The sequence below is a fragment of the Passer montanus genome, unplaced genomic scaffold (genome assembly GCF_014805655.1).
Source record: "Passer montanus isolate IOZ18808 unplaced genomic scaffold, ASM1480565v1 scaffold10, whole genome shotgun sequence".
NCBI lineage: Eukaryota > Metazoa > Chordata > Aves > Passeriformes > Passeridae > Passer > Passer montanus.
Window position 1 is genome coordinate 12,607,544 of NW_024356505.1, and position 18,221 is coordinate 12,625,764.

General features: G+C 40.7%; 1 protein-coding gene across 1 annotated transcript; it reads right to left on the reverse strand.

Moving 5' to 3' along the window:
* Nucleotides 1-649: 649 nt before the first annotated feature.
* On the reverse strand, nt 650-17,542 carry GPNMB (glycoprotein nmb). Its single transcript, XM_039713584.1, has 11 exons — nt 17,365-17,542; nt 12,326-12,475; nt 11,471-11,614; nt 9,978-10,157; nt 8,749-8,907; nt 7,973-8,281; nt 6,682-6,804; nt 5,915-6,017; nt 4,815-5,020; nt 4,063-4,150; nt 650-3,297 (listed from the first exon to the last, which is right to left on the reverse strand). The coding sequence occupies exons 1-11, from the start codon at nt 17,432-17,434 to the stop codon at nt 3,144-3,146; spliced, it is 1,686 nt and encodes a 561-aa protein (XP_039569518.1). The 5' UTR covers nt 17,435-17,542; the 3' UTR covers nt 650-3,143.
* Nucleotides 17,543-18,221: the final 679 nt, after the last annotated feature.

The following is an 18,221-nucleotide window of genomic DNA, read 5'->3' on the forward strand; positions in this document are numbered from 1 at the left end:
AGAGGCTGGTGTTTTTTAGCCTTGGTCTCAGCTTAAAAATACTTTTGGTAAGAAAAAAAAGCCACATCTGATGAGCCTTAATTGTGTGCTATAAAAAATATTCAAGAAAAAAAGGCGGGAGGAACAAAACAAATGGTTTGAAGTAACAGCTCAATTTTAAAAGTAATTCTTAACAAACTTGCTACCCAACTGATGTTTCTGTTTCTCTTGAAGACATGTTTGAAAGGATGTTCTTTCTATGAAGACAATGTACATTTATCTTTGATGTCATTCTTGATGTTATTTCTCCAAAGGGAATGCCTGAAACCTGTCTTGTAACATTTGCTGACATTCACAAATCTGTTGTTTGTCAGCTGTTCTTGCCTTTGAAGGACATGAAGCTCATTTGTATCCTGATCTGCTCTGAAATTGTGTCATCTGGGTGTTAAGAAAGTCTCCTTGCTTCTCAGGTTTGTGGTGCCATTGCTCTGAGTACCCTTGAAGGGAGACTGCAAAATCAGCTTGATAACCCATGGTAGAGCCAGGTGTGAGCTGAGGGTAAGGCAGATCCTGTGTTTTGTGGAGGTAGACACTCTTTTGATCAATAATTGGGCAACTCATCAAGTTGCTTGTCTTGCAGTTTGGCATTCCGAGACAAAGCAGCAAACTCTTTAAAATCATTACATGGTTTATTTGTCAGTGCAGCAGTTAAATTCCATTGTATAAAAGTAAAGATGTATGAAAAATTACAGCTGAAAAGGCAAAATGGTCATATAAAAATGTACTATTCTGATATGGCACTTAAAGGGAGATAGTGCAAGATATTCCTAATATTTAGGTTAAAGTATAAAATAGTTCTTAAGGTATGCCTGAAAGCTATTTTCTATGCAAAAGTTTAAGATGAGCATCTAAGATGCAGCATTTTGCAGAAACAAGATGTTTTCTGTATGTAGCCCAGGTGGTAGCCTGCATCTTCACTGATCTAAGCTGTGACAGGTTTTATGTTTTCATGCTTCATTACAGGTGATCTTAAGCTTTCCACTAAACCCCTGTCCTGCCTCAAGCTAGAGCAACAAATACAAATTACGGTCCTGCCTGACTGATAACAGAGGACACAACACTTAAACAGTAATTTTTGCAGAAAATGTGTTTCCTGTTTAAGTCAGAAAAGAATTTGAGATGCTAGTTCTTAGACAATAGGATGTTACGTATGAGGAAGAAGGAACAATAGCAAATATACTGCTTTTAATAATATAACTGAAATAGCCACAAAAGAATTAAAATAATGGGAGAACCTGGAAACAAAAGAAGAAAAGGGGCTGTTGAATTTTCGAGCTAAAGAATTAATCTCACGGGTATGTTAGAATCTGCATTTTTTAAAAATATCCTTAAGTCAATGAAAGGTGTCTGTGCACACTGGGAAGGAGCAGTGAAGACTAGATTCAAATTACAAATAATTAATATTTGGAATATCTAAAACACTGAGAAAGTGTGTTTATGATTACGTATTGCCACAGGAACAGAAAACAGTATGTATCAGAGTTGTTTCAAGAGATGTCAAATAAGCTAATTATATTGAAATACAGATCTTTAAAGAATTCAGTGTTTAGAAATGGATTGTGTAAGGTCATTTGCCAGCCTCCATTTTGGCTATAACCTTTGCTGACAACAAAGGAGTTTTTTGAAACATGAGCTATAAAGAATTTTTGGTCTGTTTGCTCATCTCTGTGAACCTTTTTAGCAACCTCTTCCCTTTCTGCAAATAAGATGCTCTCCTTTCCTCATCATCCAGTGAGCCAGCCTTCAGCAGTTTGTGCTGGTCTCCCACTGTGAAATGCCATGATGCTGAGTGATGAGCATGTGTGGCTGCGAGGCCAGATCACTTGTGGAAGGCTTCAGAATGAGTTCTTTTAACAGAATTGCAGCTCGAGTGAACAAGTGAAGGCACACTGATTTTGCATAAGTTTACATTTTCTAAGGTGTGTCATGTAAAAGCAGAAACTGGAGCAGAGCGTTTTAGTTATCTTGGGGTTTTTGGGGTATTTGATTTAGTGGTCAGAGGGATGGAGGAGCAAGCAGAAATTAATGTCTCTTTACAGCAGGAAGGACAGAAATGAAAAAAGAGGAAAAGGCAGATGAATGCTACCCCTTCCTGCTAGATCCCTTCTTCTGCTGACCCTTCATTGGACATAGATCATATCTGTCCCCTTGGGAGCAGTGGTGCCAGTCCAGACCAATGGAAGCAAAGGAGGCAAAGGCAGCATCAGCAGCTGCAACTCAGAATTTTACATGGGACTCAGTTTGAACAGGGAGAGCCAAGCCAATGGGTGCTTGTGTGTCTGTGGTCTAATTTATAGTGAAACTCATGCCCTGGTGGCCATGTCCAGTGGGAAGCTAAGTGTGTCCAGCCCTGTTTTCTGGCCCTGAGGCCAGCTGGCATTTAATGAGCTGCACCCATGCTATTGAACCCTGAAAAACAGGGTGGCTGCTGCCAAACTCACAGTGGGGGCTGTGCCTCTGGTGCTTCCCAGAATCTAGGGTTTGCTCGGTGGGGAGCTGGCCTGCCTGGGGCAAGTCTGTGCTAGGACCTCCTGAACAGTGCAGCAGTGGCAGCAGCTCAGTGCCAGGGCCTGGGAATAGGCCATGGCACGTTTCATTCCACAGACATAACACGTGCCTGCCCCCCATGTCTCCCTTTACAGCAAAGGCATGAATCCTGCTAAGGCAGTAAGCAGCAATAAAAACTAAGTGTTTACAAGTTGGTTGGTTGATGGGGTTTTGTTTTGGTCTTCTTTTTTTTTTTTTTTTTAATTAACCTCTTTTATTTTTCCTCCCCCTTCCAGATTATGGATGTGATTAATTTTGCAGGTTGCTAACCTAGAAATAAGAAAAGCCAGATAAGGGGGTGGGGAATATTAGTAATTCAGAAGAGTGTATCCTACATCACAAGCAAAAAGAGCAAGTGCTAAAACCTACCTCCTTGTTTTTCTACAAAAGACTACTTTAATGTTGCTAATTGCACCAAGCCCCAAAAGTTACCATCCCATCTACATGTGCTTTCACCTTACTCCCTGGGGTTTTTTTTATAACAAGAAAGCCCCATTAAAGTACAGCTCAGATACAAGTGCTGAACTTAATCTAATAGTCAGTGTTACACTAAAGGTTTAAACAATGCCTGGTTTACTCTTCAGCAGAGGATTTCTCTCAGTGCTATTAGGGAAGAAAATGGCTTTGAAAGTGCTGAAGTAGGCAGTAAATCCCTCCTGCTTCTCTGTTTGCTCTGCACTCCTCTCAATAGGCTTGTATTGCTTGTATCTCCTGCAAGGAATGGGAACAGTTAGTTGCTGAAAGACTTTTAAAGGAGGGTGCACATTTGGCATGTGACCAGTGTATAAAAGCACTAATCATGTGCTCATCATGCATTCTCTCTCCTCCTTCCCTGTTCAGTCACATCTGGTGTCTGGCAGCCATAGGTCAGTAGTGGTGACAGGGACCTACTTAGGGAAAAGGAGTACTGCAGTACTGCTGCTCCATGGAAGTGTGTGTTTCTCACTGGGAAGGGTGAGCACACACTTGACTCAGGGGTCTTTGTGCAGTCTCAAAAGAGAAACTTCCAAAGTCTCACGACAAACTTCCAAAATAATAATGCAGCAACATGTGCTTCTGTCAACTACTGGCCTGCATGCTCAGCACCTTTTCCCCCAAATAATTTATTGATCAATTAATGAAGAATTTGCTTGATTTCACTGCATATATAAATCACATCATGCAGTTTGAGTTTGCTTTCTGCTTAGATGAAGTTCCCAGACCTGCTAGTATTACTGTTTGTGCTTATGGGCACAGAATGTGCCCATTTTTTATTTTTTTTCTCTGAAAGTCCTTAACATCTGCATGTTGTTCAATGGTTTTGTGGCCTAAACCAGTAATCTCATTTTCTTGAATATTTGCCAGAATATTTGTGAGCTGCAATAGTAAAGAAACAAAAATGTAGCTAAAGCAAATCTAAATTGTTCGGTTCATTAATTTAAATAATACTTTGACAGTTCTTTGAACTGTTTTCAATCATAGAAACTAGCAACTTACTTGTAAAGGACAAATGCCCCAATGGTAGCAAACACTGCCAACAAGCCAAGGAATATAAAGACACCTTCTGTTGTTCCAGATGATGCTCCTATAGTTCAGAAAGTAGATTGATTAAAAGTTAGCCTCTGTTTTACAGTGAGATACACTTTCCAAAGAAAATGCCATTTTTACTTATTGCTGTACGAATCAAAGCACAGTTAGTAATTCTAATATGCTAAGCACTGGAGGTCAGTGACTGGCAGGAGATGGTGCTTTCACATCCTAATCCATATAATTCTTCATTCCACCAGAATGTGAGTTGTGCTTTGCCAGTTTTCTCATATGAGCCCTGCTCCTCAGACACATGGCTACGTTTCCAGCATGGAGAGGAATGAAAGGCCCTGTTGGCACCCCACAAGGTGAAACTAATTTGATCCTTGCCATTTGTTATGCTAGAGAAATGTTTACACTGACTATAGGATGACTTGTGATGACAGTGATACTGAATAAATAGTTTGTGTAATTACTGTACTCATTGGATTGTAAACAGAAGTCAAAACAAGGTCTAACAGCTACAATTCCCACAGGGAAATGATCATCATTTTATCTTTGCATGGACTCTTGGACAAGCTGATGCAGTCTCAGCTGAGGCTTCCAGGCATTAAAAAAAAACCCAAAACCCTGTGTATTCCTGTGTTCTCTCCCCCTGCAGGGAAATGACCACAGGGAGAAGCTTTTCACCAACGACCCACGTCTGCTCTTTGTGCACTCACCTCCATTTACAGAAATCAGGGCACTGGCAAGGGCTTGACTCGTGTCATCCCCCAGGGTGATGTTTATACAGTATGTCCCAGGTTCCTCAAAAGCTCTCCTGACGGTGAGCAAACATTCATCCGTGACGACGATGGGGTCACACACCGCGCTCTTGGACACCTGGCACGTGGGGTCAGAAACTACTGTGCAGACATCTGTGGGGAGGCTGCCATGGGAAGAGAGAGCACATTGCATCTGTGGAGTCCTGCCAGCCCAGTTAGCCCAGTTCATAGACACATTGCACTGGTGCACCAGTTTTATGCTGGTGTCTGTTGAAATCAGTGGCACTATAGTGATTTTTTGGCACTATATATATTTTTTGCATACCTATACATTGATATATGTACATGTGGATTTTACATAGAATGCATGCATACAATCTGTATAATTATCTGCTTGTTTTGCTTATTATTTAACATTTTAGGGTGATCGCAGGATTACCTGGATCAAATCAACTTGTAAAGTCCATGACCTTTAATACACTTAATACACATCTTTAAGAAAGGAATGCAGATTCTTTTAAGTAGTATCATATGCTGGAAAAGAAAATACTCCCTTAAGAGAGGTTAATTGTATTCCAGTTGTATTACCTCAGTGTTTCTTGTAATTCTTAGTCCTCTCAACTCTAACCTTCTAAGACCTAGGAATACTAGTCTAATGTTTTTGCATCCAAGAAGTTGCTTGGACTCACCCATTTACTCCCAAGTGTCAAAAACTCATGGCCAAAAAGAAAGGATTTCCTTACAATTTCAGTAAACTGCTTCCCACTTTACTGTAAGTGCTGAAATCTTGTCTTGGCCAGGAGTCTGTAAAGCGTTTTTTCCCCTCAATCAGTTCCTTATTTTGAGACTGGATGTTTGCTCTGAATCCTAAGTCCCTGGCAGTAGCCTCTGTTGGCATAGATTAAAAATGAGACTTACATTATCTTTAGTTCCCATCAAGAAATAGAAACACTGCAGTTCCCAAATTTTGTTTGTACATCTGCATCTAAGTGCATATAGCATTCCAGCACCTAATTAGTTTTAAACAGGGAAGATTGACAGCTTCATTCACAACTTACCTCCCTTGGCAGGTAACAACAAAGTCAACCAGTGAGTTTTCAGCTTGACTTTCTGTCATCTGGATGCTTGTCATCTGAATAATATTTACCTCGAGGATTCCCTCTGGGAGAGGAAACACATATCAACTGTAGGACACATGACAAGCTTTGAAGTCTATGTGTACTGAACCTCGAGTGTTTGGCTGATGCTCAGTTCAGGTCTTGTTTTTCATAACCTACTCCCTCCCTTAGCACTCCTCTTGAAGACTGAAAGCTGAGAAATTTTCCATTGCTTTCCTGTGAGGCTGCTCCTTTCTGGTCTGTCTTTTTTTCCCTCATTACTGTTATTTACTTCCTTATTTTGCTAAATCACTTCCCACTACATGAGATCTCTTTGCATTCAAAGGCCAGTTCATCCTTACGTAAACCTCCTCCCCAGCCCATGTGCTCGCTGTGGCATTTCAGAAGCTGGTGGCAGAGAAAGGAGTGACACAAGACACATCCCCACCAGCACTTGGGGTCAGCCATCAGCAGGGATCCAGACCAAGGTCCAGCCTCATGTGTCTGAAAGCAAGGGCTCATAACCTCTGCAGCTAGCCCCTGGCAGAAACCAAACTTAGATGTCTGTACATTAATCCTTAAAACTCTCAGCTATGTCTATGAGAAGGATCTTTTTGTGGATGTCATGTAATTGATAAAAATATGTCTAAATCAATATTATTTCTACCATGCATTGTTGTTCATTGTTAACATCATTTCTCTGTTCAGGCGTTGACACACATCCTTACCTACAACATCAATACTACTTCCATAGTATCCATTTCTGTAAATATGGCAGCCTCCATCAGGATTGTCCTCCACTGACTCCACAGTGGGAGAAGAGTCAGAATCAGAAGAGGGTCCAGTTGTAACTGAGGCAGAAGAAACAGAGATGCAACAACTTTAGAATAAGCTCTGCTTTGGGGTACTCTGAACTCAGCCACATGTTCCAACTCTTCCTTCATTCCATGGGCTGTCAGTGGCTTTGGTTTGGAGCTGTGCAGTCATGTTTGTATCTGTGTAATGAGCTCATGGCTGTGATCCCTAAAGAATACACATGTGCCCAGCTTTAGGACCCTAGAGTGGCCTGGGGAGCCCCACTCCAAAAGCCACCTGGCTAGTCACCCATCTCTGTGAAATAAAAGGGGGACTACAAGGTGTAATACAATTAAATACTTCTTTAAAATCCCCAAATCAATTATGTAAGAAATCCAAAGGCCAATAAAACATTTAAAATGCTTTTTTAAAAGCTGGTATTTTCCCACTGCTCTACATTACAGCTAGTGGAAAAAATGAAGAGGGGAAGTGGTGAAAATTAAATCTTTCCTTTCATTTTTCATTCTCACTCCATATTTTGGTAAGAGCATATATTAAAAATATGAAATTTGAAAAATATAGCCACATTTACAGTTTCACAGTAGTATTATTATGGCTGAAACTGTAGGCCTTCTTAAAACCCTCTGAGATGATAAACCAATGCTGAACATAATAAAAGTTATTCTGAAATATGTTAGTCAATAAATTTAGAGTGGAAAAGCTGTTCTGGGTTAATGCCATGTGGAAATCCCATATTTTTGAATATGGCTAGGTTTTTCTAGTTCAATCCAATCTCATTTAATTTTGGATGGAAGTTAATGAAATCCAGACAGGAGCTTGCTATAAGAGTGTTCTGAAATTCCTTTTTCTCACTTGAAATTTACATCTTATCTCAGAAGATGACCCTGAGTAGACAAGACTAGAATCTCCTGACCAAGTGTGGCAGAGATAATACAAACTTACATTTATGTTCACCTGAAACCTTTGCATGCTGTAAGTGTGGTGGTAGAACTGGATGCATAAGGAGTTAAATGTGTAAGTGATCCCTACCATAGAATCCTAGAAGAGTTAATGCTTATTGATTCTGTCTCTAAGCCAGTTTTATAGAGGGTTTCCAGAGGCTTGCAGCTCTTTCATGATGACAGTAAAACTACTAAAGATATTAACTTAAAACATCAGTTTTAGCATAGCTCCTAATGCCAGTGCTGTTTGATAAATTCTTACCTGCTGAGGTGGGCGGTGGTGCAGTGGGTGTTACTGGCCTGCAAGGTACAGGTATAATGGCTTGGACAGTTAAATTCAGAGTGAAGTTTCCTTGCAGAGTGTAGGTGTGAGATGTACTAGAACCGCTGGCTACAAATAAACCACTTCCATCTCCGAAGTTCCACTTGTAGGAGATGGCAGAATTATTCAGATAGTAGCTGGGGTCATGGATCTTCACATCAAATGTAATTGGCGAGTCTTTGATGAAAATGGAGTCTGAGATGTTGCGGTCATGTTTTTGGAACATACTCACAATTAATGGGATTTTGTCTGGAGGGGGGAAAAAAAGAGGTAAATAAATAAAGCAGAGATGCCTGGCTGCAAACAACAAACAGTTCCAAAGCCCCTGAACAGCAACAGCCAGAATGTGAGATGTAAACATGGTATCTTTAACACAGGTGTTACTTTAATTTGATTTGTGACCTGATGAGTGAATGTCAGTAGGAAACAGCCAGAAAAATATGGGAACAAATGAGGAATCACAGACATCTGTGGAAGATTGCATTATCTCTCATAAACCGTTTTCCATTACAAAGTGGAGGTGTCACTACTGAGCTAGGCAAAAAGGTTACTTAAGCTACTCAAGACAATTTACCAGAGATTCCGCTTTCATGCTAAAAACCTTTCTCAGGCCAATGTCTTCTTTTCATGCCAGACTATGCTTGTGCTGAATTTTTTTAACAGCTAAGCAACAAATCCCCCCAGCATGTCACCACAGCCGACTCCAGCACGCTCACCTGTTACAGAGTAGGTGGTTTTTGCTCTTGCAACTGGAACAAACCCCGAGTGCCCTCTCCTGTAAATGGACACTGCCATCCCGTGTTCCCCAAGAGTGATGTTTGCTGTGTTGACCGAAAACTTGGCTGAAGATCGTCCCGTTGTTTGGTAATACTGACCTGAAACACAATGTGAACTTAACATTTTCCCCCTCAGCCTCGCCACAAGTTGGTTTATGAGAGGCAAAGTCTCTGAGAATCTTGGATTGTCAAAGTCAAAATTAATAGTTTAGAAATGTTTTCCAATAATATGGCAGGTGATTTTGAAAGACTGGATACTTTTACAGTGTGTTTACTCACATAATTTCTGGTTTTTCAAAGTTGTCAAAAAGATGTCCCCAGTTTCACTAATCCAAGAAAAAATTGCCAAGACATCTACATCTTTCCAAAGCAGTTACATTACATTAAGTCATTAGGATTATGTAGTGGATGGTGTGAGGCATTTTAAGTGATCTTGTGTTTGCTTTCAGAGTAGCCAGAAGATACAATACCTCTTGCTTCATACTCTACAACCATTTTTTATATATTTGATTACTTGTCTTTTTAACAGCTGACTGAGGTAGGTAAATGGTATCATCTCTGCATAAAATTTGGAATATTATTATTACTCATACTGACAATAATACCGATTTAGCCAGGAGAACTGAAGGCACTAAGATTTAGTACATAGCCAATGGCAGGAATAGCCCAACCATTACACACTCAGGAGCAGGAAACATTGAAAATCAGCATCTGTGACCAGAGCAGCAGAACAGCCAGTGGCAGCTCTCACCTCCCTAGAGACAAGAAGTGCTGCACTGTTAAACTGGTGATACACAGCACTGTGTTCTCTCTTAAATCTAAAAGTCTTAAGTGGCAGTGAGCTGTCAATAAATTGTCTGACTGACCTGCTCAGACTCTCTGTTTTCCTAGAAAATGATCTTGAGTAGTACTGAAAGGAAATTAATTTTCTTCAGTGGTAGTATTGTGAATGCAGGTTTAAAGAGAATCTTCTGGTAATTCATGATTTCTGGACCAAAAACTGATGGCCCCTCTGGAAAAGTGGGGAATTAATTCAGTATTTCCACTCAAGAGTGTGGAATAATTTTTAAAGTGCTTTTAGTAAAACATACTTGACAAATGAGTTGTGTACAAAGGGAATATAAGGTTTGCAGCATCACCCCAACCAAGGCATGTGTTGCAGTACTAACCAAAAGTGTGAAACACATAGACAAAGTTCCTTCTCCTCCAGCCAGGGTGATGAGGGAAGGGACGTCCATCTGGGAATACATTGTGGCTGTGGTTGCTTGTGCAGTTTTCCCAGCCACAGTTGTCAGTCCATTCAGTCCAGTTGTAGACGTAGATTTGCTGATCCATGGAAGCTGGAGGATCTAAGGATAAAAGTAGGGCATGTTCTGGTCAGCTGAGAAGTGTGCAGAGAGTCAGAAAACAGGAGGCAAGCACTGCAGGTTATAGCAGTTGCTGCATTTAAACAACAGGTGAAGTGGGGTATTTTTAGATTGATGTTGCTTCTTCTTTCCTGAAGTTGTGCTTTGTTTGGTTTTTAATGTAAACACAAAATGGTTTTGTCTTGGTGCTATTTTATTAAGAAGTTTTAAAAAGACTTTACTGTCTCATGGGCCAGACACAATTTAGAAGTGCTTGCCCAAAAATTTGGTGTTGACTACACAGGATGCTACTGTTTTGCCTAGGGTAACAGAGCTACCTATATATTTGGCAGGCAGAATCTAAAATTGTAAGTACAAAGAGTAGCTGTGGAAGCACTGTAAGGAAGTGACTTTGTTTGTTTTGTCAGAAAAGTTTTCTATGGCACCTTTAAATAAAGTAGACATGAATTTCTGTCATCTTCTGAATAGTAAATAGGAAGTTTCCTCCCCCAATATCAGCACAGCAGTTATTGAATATGGATATAAGCTGCTAACAAAATATTAGATGGTTAACTGCAACTTAGGCTGACAAAAAACTTGCTGATATGCCTTGAAATGAAAATTACTTTGATCAGTAAAAAATTTGTTGAACATTTATGCATTCAGAGGATGAAAGGTAGAACAGCATGTGTTGTTCTAGATCCAGCAGCTTAAAACTGGAATTATGATGGGCTTTTTTCTCCATGTAGTAGTAAATAAGATGAAAAAGGGTGATTTTTTGAGGAAAATATTTCTTGATTTTTAGATATTTACTTGTTTAATTTTTAATTTCTAAAATGTGGAAGTGTGAGATTTACTCTTTTGCGCAGATGTGGTAACTGCATATTCTACAATTCACGATTGAAAAAAACCCCTCAATTTCATAAATTGACAGCTTTATAAGTTTGAAAGAAAACACAACATTGTGCCTGAGCTGAAAAGCAGTAACAGTTGTGTTGGGAAGTCAGATTGTGTGACTGCTTTGGGAAGGCAAGTTTATAACGATGGTCAGTGTCAAATTACCCGGTCAGAGTATACGGAGTGGGGCAGAGCACGAAAAATACCACAGTGATCTTCTTAGGAAAAAACTGGTGTAGAACAGGCTGGGTATGACAGGTAAGTGTTATCAGTTACCAGTTATCAGTTATCAGTTTTCAGTTAAATATCCAGCACTGCTGTTCATCGGGTGTGCCTGTGGTGCTTTCAAAGCTCAGTGACACGCTCACGGCAGCACCAGGCAGATGTGAGCGCCATGCAGGGAAATTGCCATTACCTACCCCGGGTACAGTTTCTCCTGTATACGATGTTGCCATCACTATCTTCTGTCTGGCACTTGGGAAACTGAAGAGTCACAACAAAGCTCACGTTGGATCCTACCAGTGCTGGGCTGTCACTGTCCAGTTTGGCTGTCACCCTTCCGCCTGTAGAAAAGAAAATCAGTCTTTGCAGCAGCAAAGGGTGCATCGCAACAGCAGCTGCCATCAACTGTGCACCATTTGCAGTAGAAATGCTTTCTTGGTTACTCTAAGGGCTTTCATGCTCCTAAGTCACTTGCGCTCTTACCAAAACCCCAACTTCAAACAATCAGAGGGACTCAGCATATCCCCCCAGGTCACTTATTGGTCTGCCATTAATTTTCTTCCTAGAGTTAAGGATATTATTTTCTGCCTGTGGGGGTCAATATATTTAAAAGGAGAAAATTTTTATTTCTCCCCAGGGATGGTCATTGGCCCTGAGCTCAGACCAGGTGACAGTAGACATGGTGTTTGCTGAAGCTGTCAGTCTGAAGCCCACATGCCCTACTGAGGTAGCAGTTGAAGCTGCCTGTCCTCCAGGGCATGTTTCATGTGGTGGATTGTGCTGGATCCCTGACCATCAGTACTTCTTGGTAAATATTAATGTCTGAGATTAGCCACAATGGGAAAGCATTTTATGAAATAACTCACTGTTCTGCTTCCTCAGGCAACCCACTGGGAATGGTATCAAACCCAGTCCTCTCTAACTTGCCATTCTGTGCAGCAGTGGATATTGCCCCTATGAAAATGCTCTATAGCACCTGCACTCTGCACTGTGGTGGATTTTGTGGCCACTACAGTTTTTCAAGTGTGTTTGAAATGTGTGTGTGCTATCACCTTTCCAGCAGTCCTTCCATCTGGGATCTCCTTCTTCCCAGAAAGGATAAAGTTTTTCATTCCATTTATTTTGATCACTAGACCAGCCTTGTAGCTTCTTGTAGGATGTGACAGGAGAAGTGCTTCCATGGGTCAACACATCTTGAAACCCTAGAGAGAAAATCAAACATCAGTGTTAACATAATGCATGTTTCCCTACTAGTCTATAAAAACATTACTCTTGTGCTGAACTGTAATCTTGTACTGGTAGAAAACTTTCCACCAGTAGGAAATGACAGAATTTTATCATTGCAGCTATAAACACTTACATCAACTATAATCAACATAAAGACAATTCCACCATTGTCAGGCTGACATTTTTTCCTACTTGCAGTATTGCAAACTTCCCAGACAAAGAATAAAAATTTTTATAATGTTTTGAGCATATCAGAGCAATGGTTTGCAAGAGTTTACATAACCCTGCAAGAGTCAGGCTCTCTGCACAGAGGTTGCTTGATTTCTGACTGCTTTGCCTGGTAATAAATCTACAAGTAAAAGGCTGACAGGATACATTCATTCTGTGTCTGAGCTGTGCTCTGGTGGAAGTTGTGCCAGGAATTAGCTTTGACCCAGTGCAGCTCCTTTGGTGAGTTGGCTGGTGGTTTGAGTGGGAGGGGTGGAACCAATTATAACAGAAGCTGGTATTTCCAGAAAAGGAAATTTAGAGCTGAATAGTAAATTCAATGTGTTTATAATATAACAACAATAACATATTAGCTTCATGCCTTTTATTTAGAAATGGCTCCGATATTAAATAACTTCAATAACCTCTTTCTTCTCATATTACTATAAATGATGGGCTCAAACTTTTCCCAGGCTTCTAGGATCCCTCTTTCTGTCACAAAGGACACATAGTGGAAAGCAACGTAAATATCCAAGTAACCTGTAGGAACACGTTGGCCACTGTAGGATGCCATAAAAATATGTTAATAAGAGGGCTCATGGGCACAGTTCCATGAAAGCCTGGAGGCTTTAAAGAGCTCTGTCGTGTTAATCATGTAAGGTAACTGCTGGGTGTGCCATTCTGTCACAATGTTAAGGGACTTGTTAGAATTTCTGCTTTCCATGGCTTTATTGTAAAAGTACAGCTGATGCAGAATGCAACTTAGATTTATACCCAAGTGCAATGAAGTTCTGGATGACTTCAAAGAAAATGCAGAGACCTGTAAGAAGGGCAAGAATTGCCCTGTATGCTGTAACCTAACTGGTTGTGTTGGAATTTCTCTGAATTTTACACCTACAGAGCAGGTGTAGCCAGTTTAAGCATGGTCTTTAGAGGTGGGTGGCTCCTAATTTTACTGCAAGAGAGAATCAGAGAAACAGCTCAGAGGAAGAGGCAGGAGCTGCTTTCTCTTGGTGTTTTATTGCCCAGTGAGATTTCTGCTGGGCAGGAAGAACATCCCTTGGCCAGTCCCATCTCCACTCTGAGCTGATGCTGGTAGCTCTCTCCCCACTCTTGAGGACTGAACAGTTAAAGGAAAATAACAGATTTTGCACTCAGAGACACAATCTCCCACAGATTTTTGCTCTCCAGGAACTCCCTGCAGTCTCACTTAAATCACTTGAATCAAGTCTTTCCTGCAGATTTAATATTTTTTGATGTGAGCAAGCATAACATTATGACTGGTATTTACTTAATGACCTGTATTACATGGTGTATTATTTTGAGTCTTGGTCAGAAGGAGAGTTTAGTAATGTTGTTGTTCAGAAACTTTACTCAGGAAAAAAACAAATTAGCAACTATAAAAGTACTTCACAAAGGCTTAGCAAGTTCAATTACACTTTAGGTATCATTAAATTAACGTCTTATTCAAAAGTAAATGGCTACATAATTTTTGTAATTTATTTTTCCCATTCTCCTTGATTTTATCTAAAATTTATTTGATGAATAAAAATGTTTTGATTTTGTCAGATCAAAACTTTTCAATCATTGTTTTTTTCCCAAGTGTTCAATTTATCAAAAACAGCTGGAGCACTTTTAATTGTAGAAATGCTTTTAATTTTGTGTTTTCATTAACAATCCTTGAATTCAGAATTCATTTTCTAGTCTAGTGATAGCTGTTGTTACTGCTTCTAAATCACAAGCTGCTTAGGTATTTCTTTGCCTCTCTGATGTGCTTTGTTTGCTTCAGTCAAATATAAAGTGTTTCACAAGCTTCAGGGCAAGTCAAAGATGGTTTTTCAGATGAGGAAAGACTTCTGCACTGGTTTCTCTAACACATGGAACTGAAGATTTTCAGTTGGTGAATTTAAAGGAACAAAAAGCTTTAATGTATTTCTTTTTTAACAATGAAAACCACTCAAGAACAGATGTTGGTCATAACCAAAATTAGAGCAATTCAGTTCAAAATAGACAGAGTAATGTTATGCTCCAAGGAACAGATTCCTGTAATAGTTTTGGTGAGGTGATCATAGGGGAAGAGATCTTATACTCTGATTGACTTTTTTCTTTCTCATTCTGGCTTTCATTTTGGAGAAAAACGTAGCAGAAACAAGTTCAGTATTTCCTGTGAAAGTGTATTAGCCATGAAAGAGAGAATGAGAGCCAATGTTAGGACAGCAGAAATAGAAAGATGACCCAGCTAAAGAGGATAAAAGTGTATTAGAAGTAAAAAGGCTGATGGAATGGCACCAGACTGTAACATAAGCTTTCTAAAGTTATGTATAGAAACATAATAAAGCAGGACATAAAGGAACTTGAGGAACAACTTGAAAAAGCATAAAAACTACAAATTAATTTTTTTTCACCAAATATAAACTAAGTTGGAAAGCTTGCTAGGATGTATAGGGCCAAAAGATTATGTAGATGCAAAAGAAGCATTCAGGGAAGGTAAAGGAGTAGCACAAAAGTCAAACAGGTCAATTGGTTTATATTTTCATTCACAAAGGAAGAACTTAGGGAGTTTCTGTGATAGGATTTTGTTTTTACAATGACAGAGAATATCTCTCAAAATGAAGTGTTGGCACATAAAACCCAATTATAGAACAAATCAACAAAATGACAAAGTTGTCTAGATAGGATGGCCCAAGTATGGAAGTTATTCAAGAGTGAAATAAATGAGCTATTAACCATAGCATGTAACATCTTGCTTAACACTGCTTCAGTGACTGAGAAATAAAAATTGGCAAATGTGATGACAGTTTTTAAAAACACTTCCAGGGAAGATTTAGAGGATTAAAAAAACCCTTTGGGGCTCAAGTTGGAGAAGCTGGTAGGAACAGCAGTGAGGAACAGAGCAAGTAGGTACAGTGCATTAATATGATTTGCCTTAAAAGGAGTGCATTGCTCACAAACATATTCTGAATTTTGCAAGGGAGACAGAGAGCATGGGAACAAGGCTGACCTGCTTGTTACAGTCTGCTTGAGTTCCAGACAGCACTTGATGAGGTCCCTTGCTAAAGGAACATAAAGCAATTAAGTTACCGTGGGATAAGAATGAAGGACTGATTTCACATGAGTAAATGATTGGTTAGGATATTAAAAAAAAAGTTATGAATAAGTGCCCAGTTTTGTCCATTGTTAAAATAATTTTAAATGTTCAGAATCTGGAAAACAGGTAAAAAGCAAAGTTCTTTAATCTGCTGAGGACTGTGCATTAAAGTAATAGAGGGGAGGACTGTATGAAACTAGATGACTCAAGAATAAAATTATTAAAGACAGAGTTAAATGTAACCTTACATTAAGAATGAGGGACTCTAAACCCAGAACTGGGATCTTGCAGCTTTACAGTTTTGAATGCAGTACTCATTGGTAGTTGAAAACCTAGGAAAAGGCTAGATAGAGAACAAATATGGGAACATCATTACAGCATTTTATAATGCCATGTCTTGAGTACTGTATGCTCTGTTCTCTGCAGCTTAATCGCTATAAAAGAACTGAAAAAACAGAGAGAGGTGATGAGGATGCTACAAAGGGATAGAATTGTTTCCATATGAGGAACAGCTGTATAGACTGTGTCTTGAAGCCTGGAGGAGAGGTGACAGGGGAGAATATAAAAACAGAACCATGAACAGCATGGAGGAAGAAGCTGAAGGTACAAAAGTTAAGGGGAATCAAATGAAACCAGCAGGTTACAGGTTCTAAGCATATGAAAGGTACTTCTTCACATAAGGTACAATTAAGGTGTGAATTATTTTGCTGGCAGGCCATAGCGTGTCCCAAAAATTTACACGTGTTGCAATGAAAACCCAAATGCATGAACAGATGGAAAAAGTCTAGTAAAAACTGTTAAATGCAATGACTCTGCATCTGACAGAAGCAATTCTATAAATGCTATAAATCATCAAAAGCTGAGAAAGTGTCCTGACCTGTGCAGTTATACATCCAGTACTATTCTCCATTGGAGGCAGGCACAAAGCTAGATGGATGTTCAGATGGACTTCAGCTTTTAAGGTTTTCAATTTCCATACTGTACATTCTGGAATCTGAGCTTAAAATCCCGTTTAAAATTCCCAGCCCTGAACTCAGGGAGTCATCCTAAGACTTGAGTCAAATTGGGAGCCCAGAAAGAAGCAGATCAGCCCACTCCCTGCCCACTGTGGCTTGCAGATCTAATTCCTTGGCTGGGCTCCTTGAGGTTTGGGATCCACAGGTGCAAGTGTCCCAGTGGGGAGCACTGTTCCTGACCTGGCCTCTCCCAGCCACAGCTGAGCCAAGCCAACTGTGCAAAGCCCATTCTGCATCTGCCGTTTTAGCCATGCTTGAACCGGGGAAGTGTTGCTAAGAATTGCTGCCGAGAGCCAAGCTTTAGCTCCAGTCAGCTCCATGCACCTGTGGACCACAGGGAGCAGATTACTGAGCAGTTCTCAGCACACTTCTCCAGCTCAGGCAGCTCTTCCACCCCGAGCCAGGCAACCCTGTGGTGGAACCGGCTGTCGCCTACTGGGTGGCAGGCAGGGCTCCAGCAGCCACCCAGGTGCTGGGAGCAGCCGCTTTCCTGCTGGGTTGGCACATGGAAGAACCCTCCGAGGCAGGGATGCGGGGCAAGGGAAGCACTCACGTGTGGCAGCAGTGCAGAGCAGCGCTTGGGCCAGGAGCAGCAGTCCCAGGGGGTGGCGAGCAGCGCCCATGGTTCCGAGAGCCGGGCCGGACAGCGCCTGCCGGGAGCCGCACACGGACACTCCTGCGGTTCCCACCGGGAGCTCAGAGTGGAGCTTCTCTGCTGCTCTGCTCTCCGATTAAATGAAGGGCCCCGGGACTCATCATGTGATGGAATTAAGCAGAGATGCATGATTTTGTCTTCAGCTTCTTTCAGCTCATGTGCTTATGACTCACTCCCTTTGCTTTCAGCGTTCCCTGGGATTACTGAGAGACCTGTTTGGAGCCACACCATTCACCTCACAGGCATTTTTATACTAGTTTTGCACTGTGATCAATTTTTGTACTTAATTTGTTTTTAAATTAGGAATCCAAATTAACTCTTGCCCCAGCCTGATCTGCAAGTGTTACTGCACCAGCTCACTGCATTTGATGAACCCATTGCTACTTAACCCCACGGCTCATCCCATATGCTGGGCACCAACTCTGAACTCAATGGAAAATGGCCAATTCCAGCACATCTCTTGACTTGGCTCCTGATCCGAGTTGATTGTTAAGGAAAATAATATTTAAACATTTATTTGGTACATGCCTAACAATCTAACCATGGCTGGACGTGCCATCACAGCCCCTGTGTGGTGATGGCCACTCAATATCCACAACCCTCACACAGACAACTGGTTGTATAAACTTCTGGATTGTAGCAATAAACAAAAAATAGACTTTGCTGCCCAGCCTAACAATGAGGTTAGCACATAGATTGGCAAACACTGCAGTAGTGTTTCAAATTCAGGTTCAGTGGGCTTGCCCAGCCCAGGT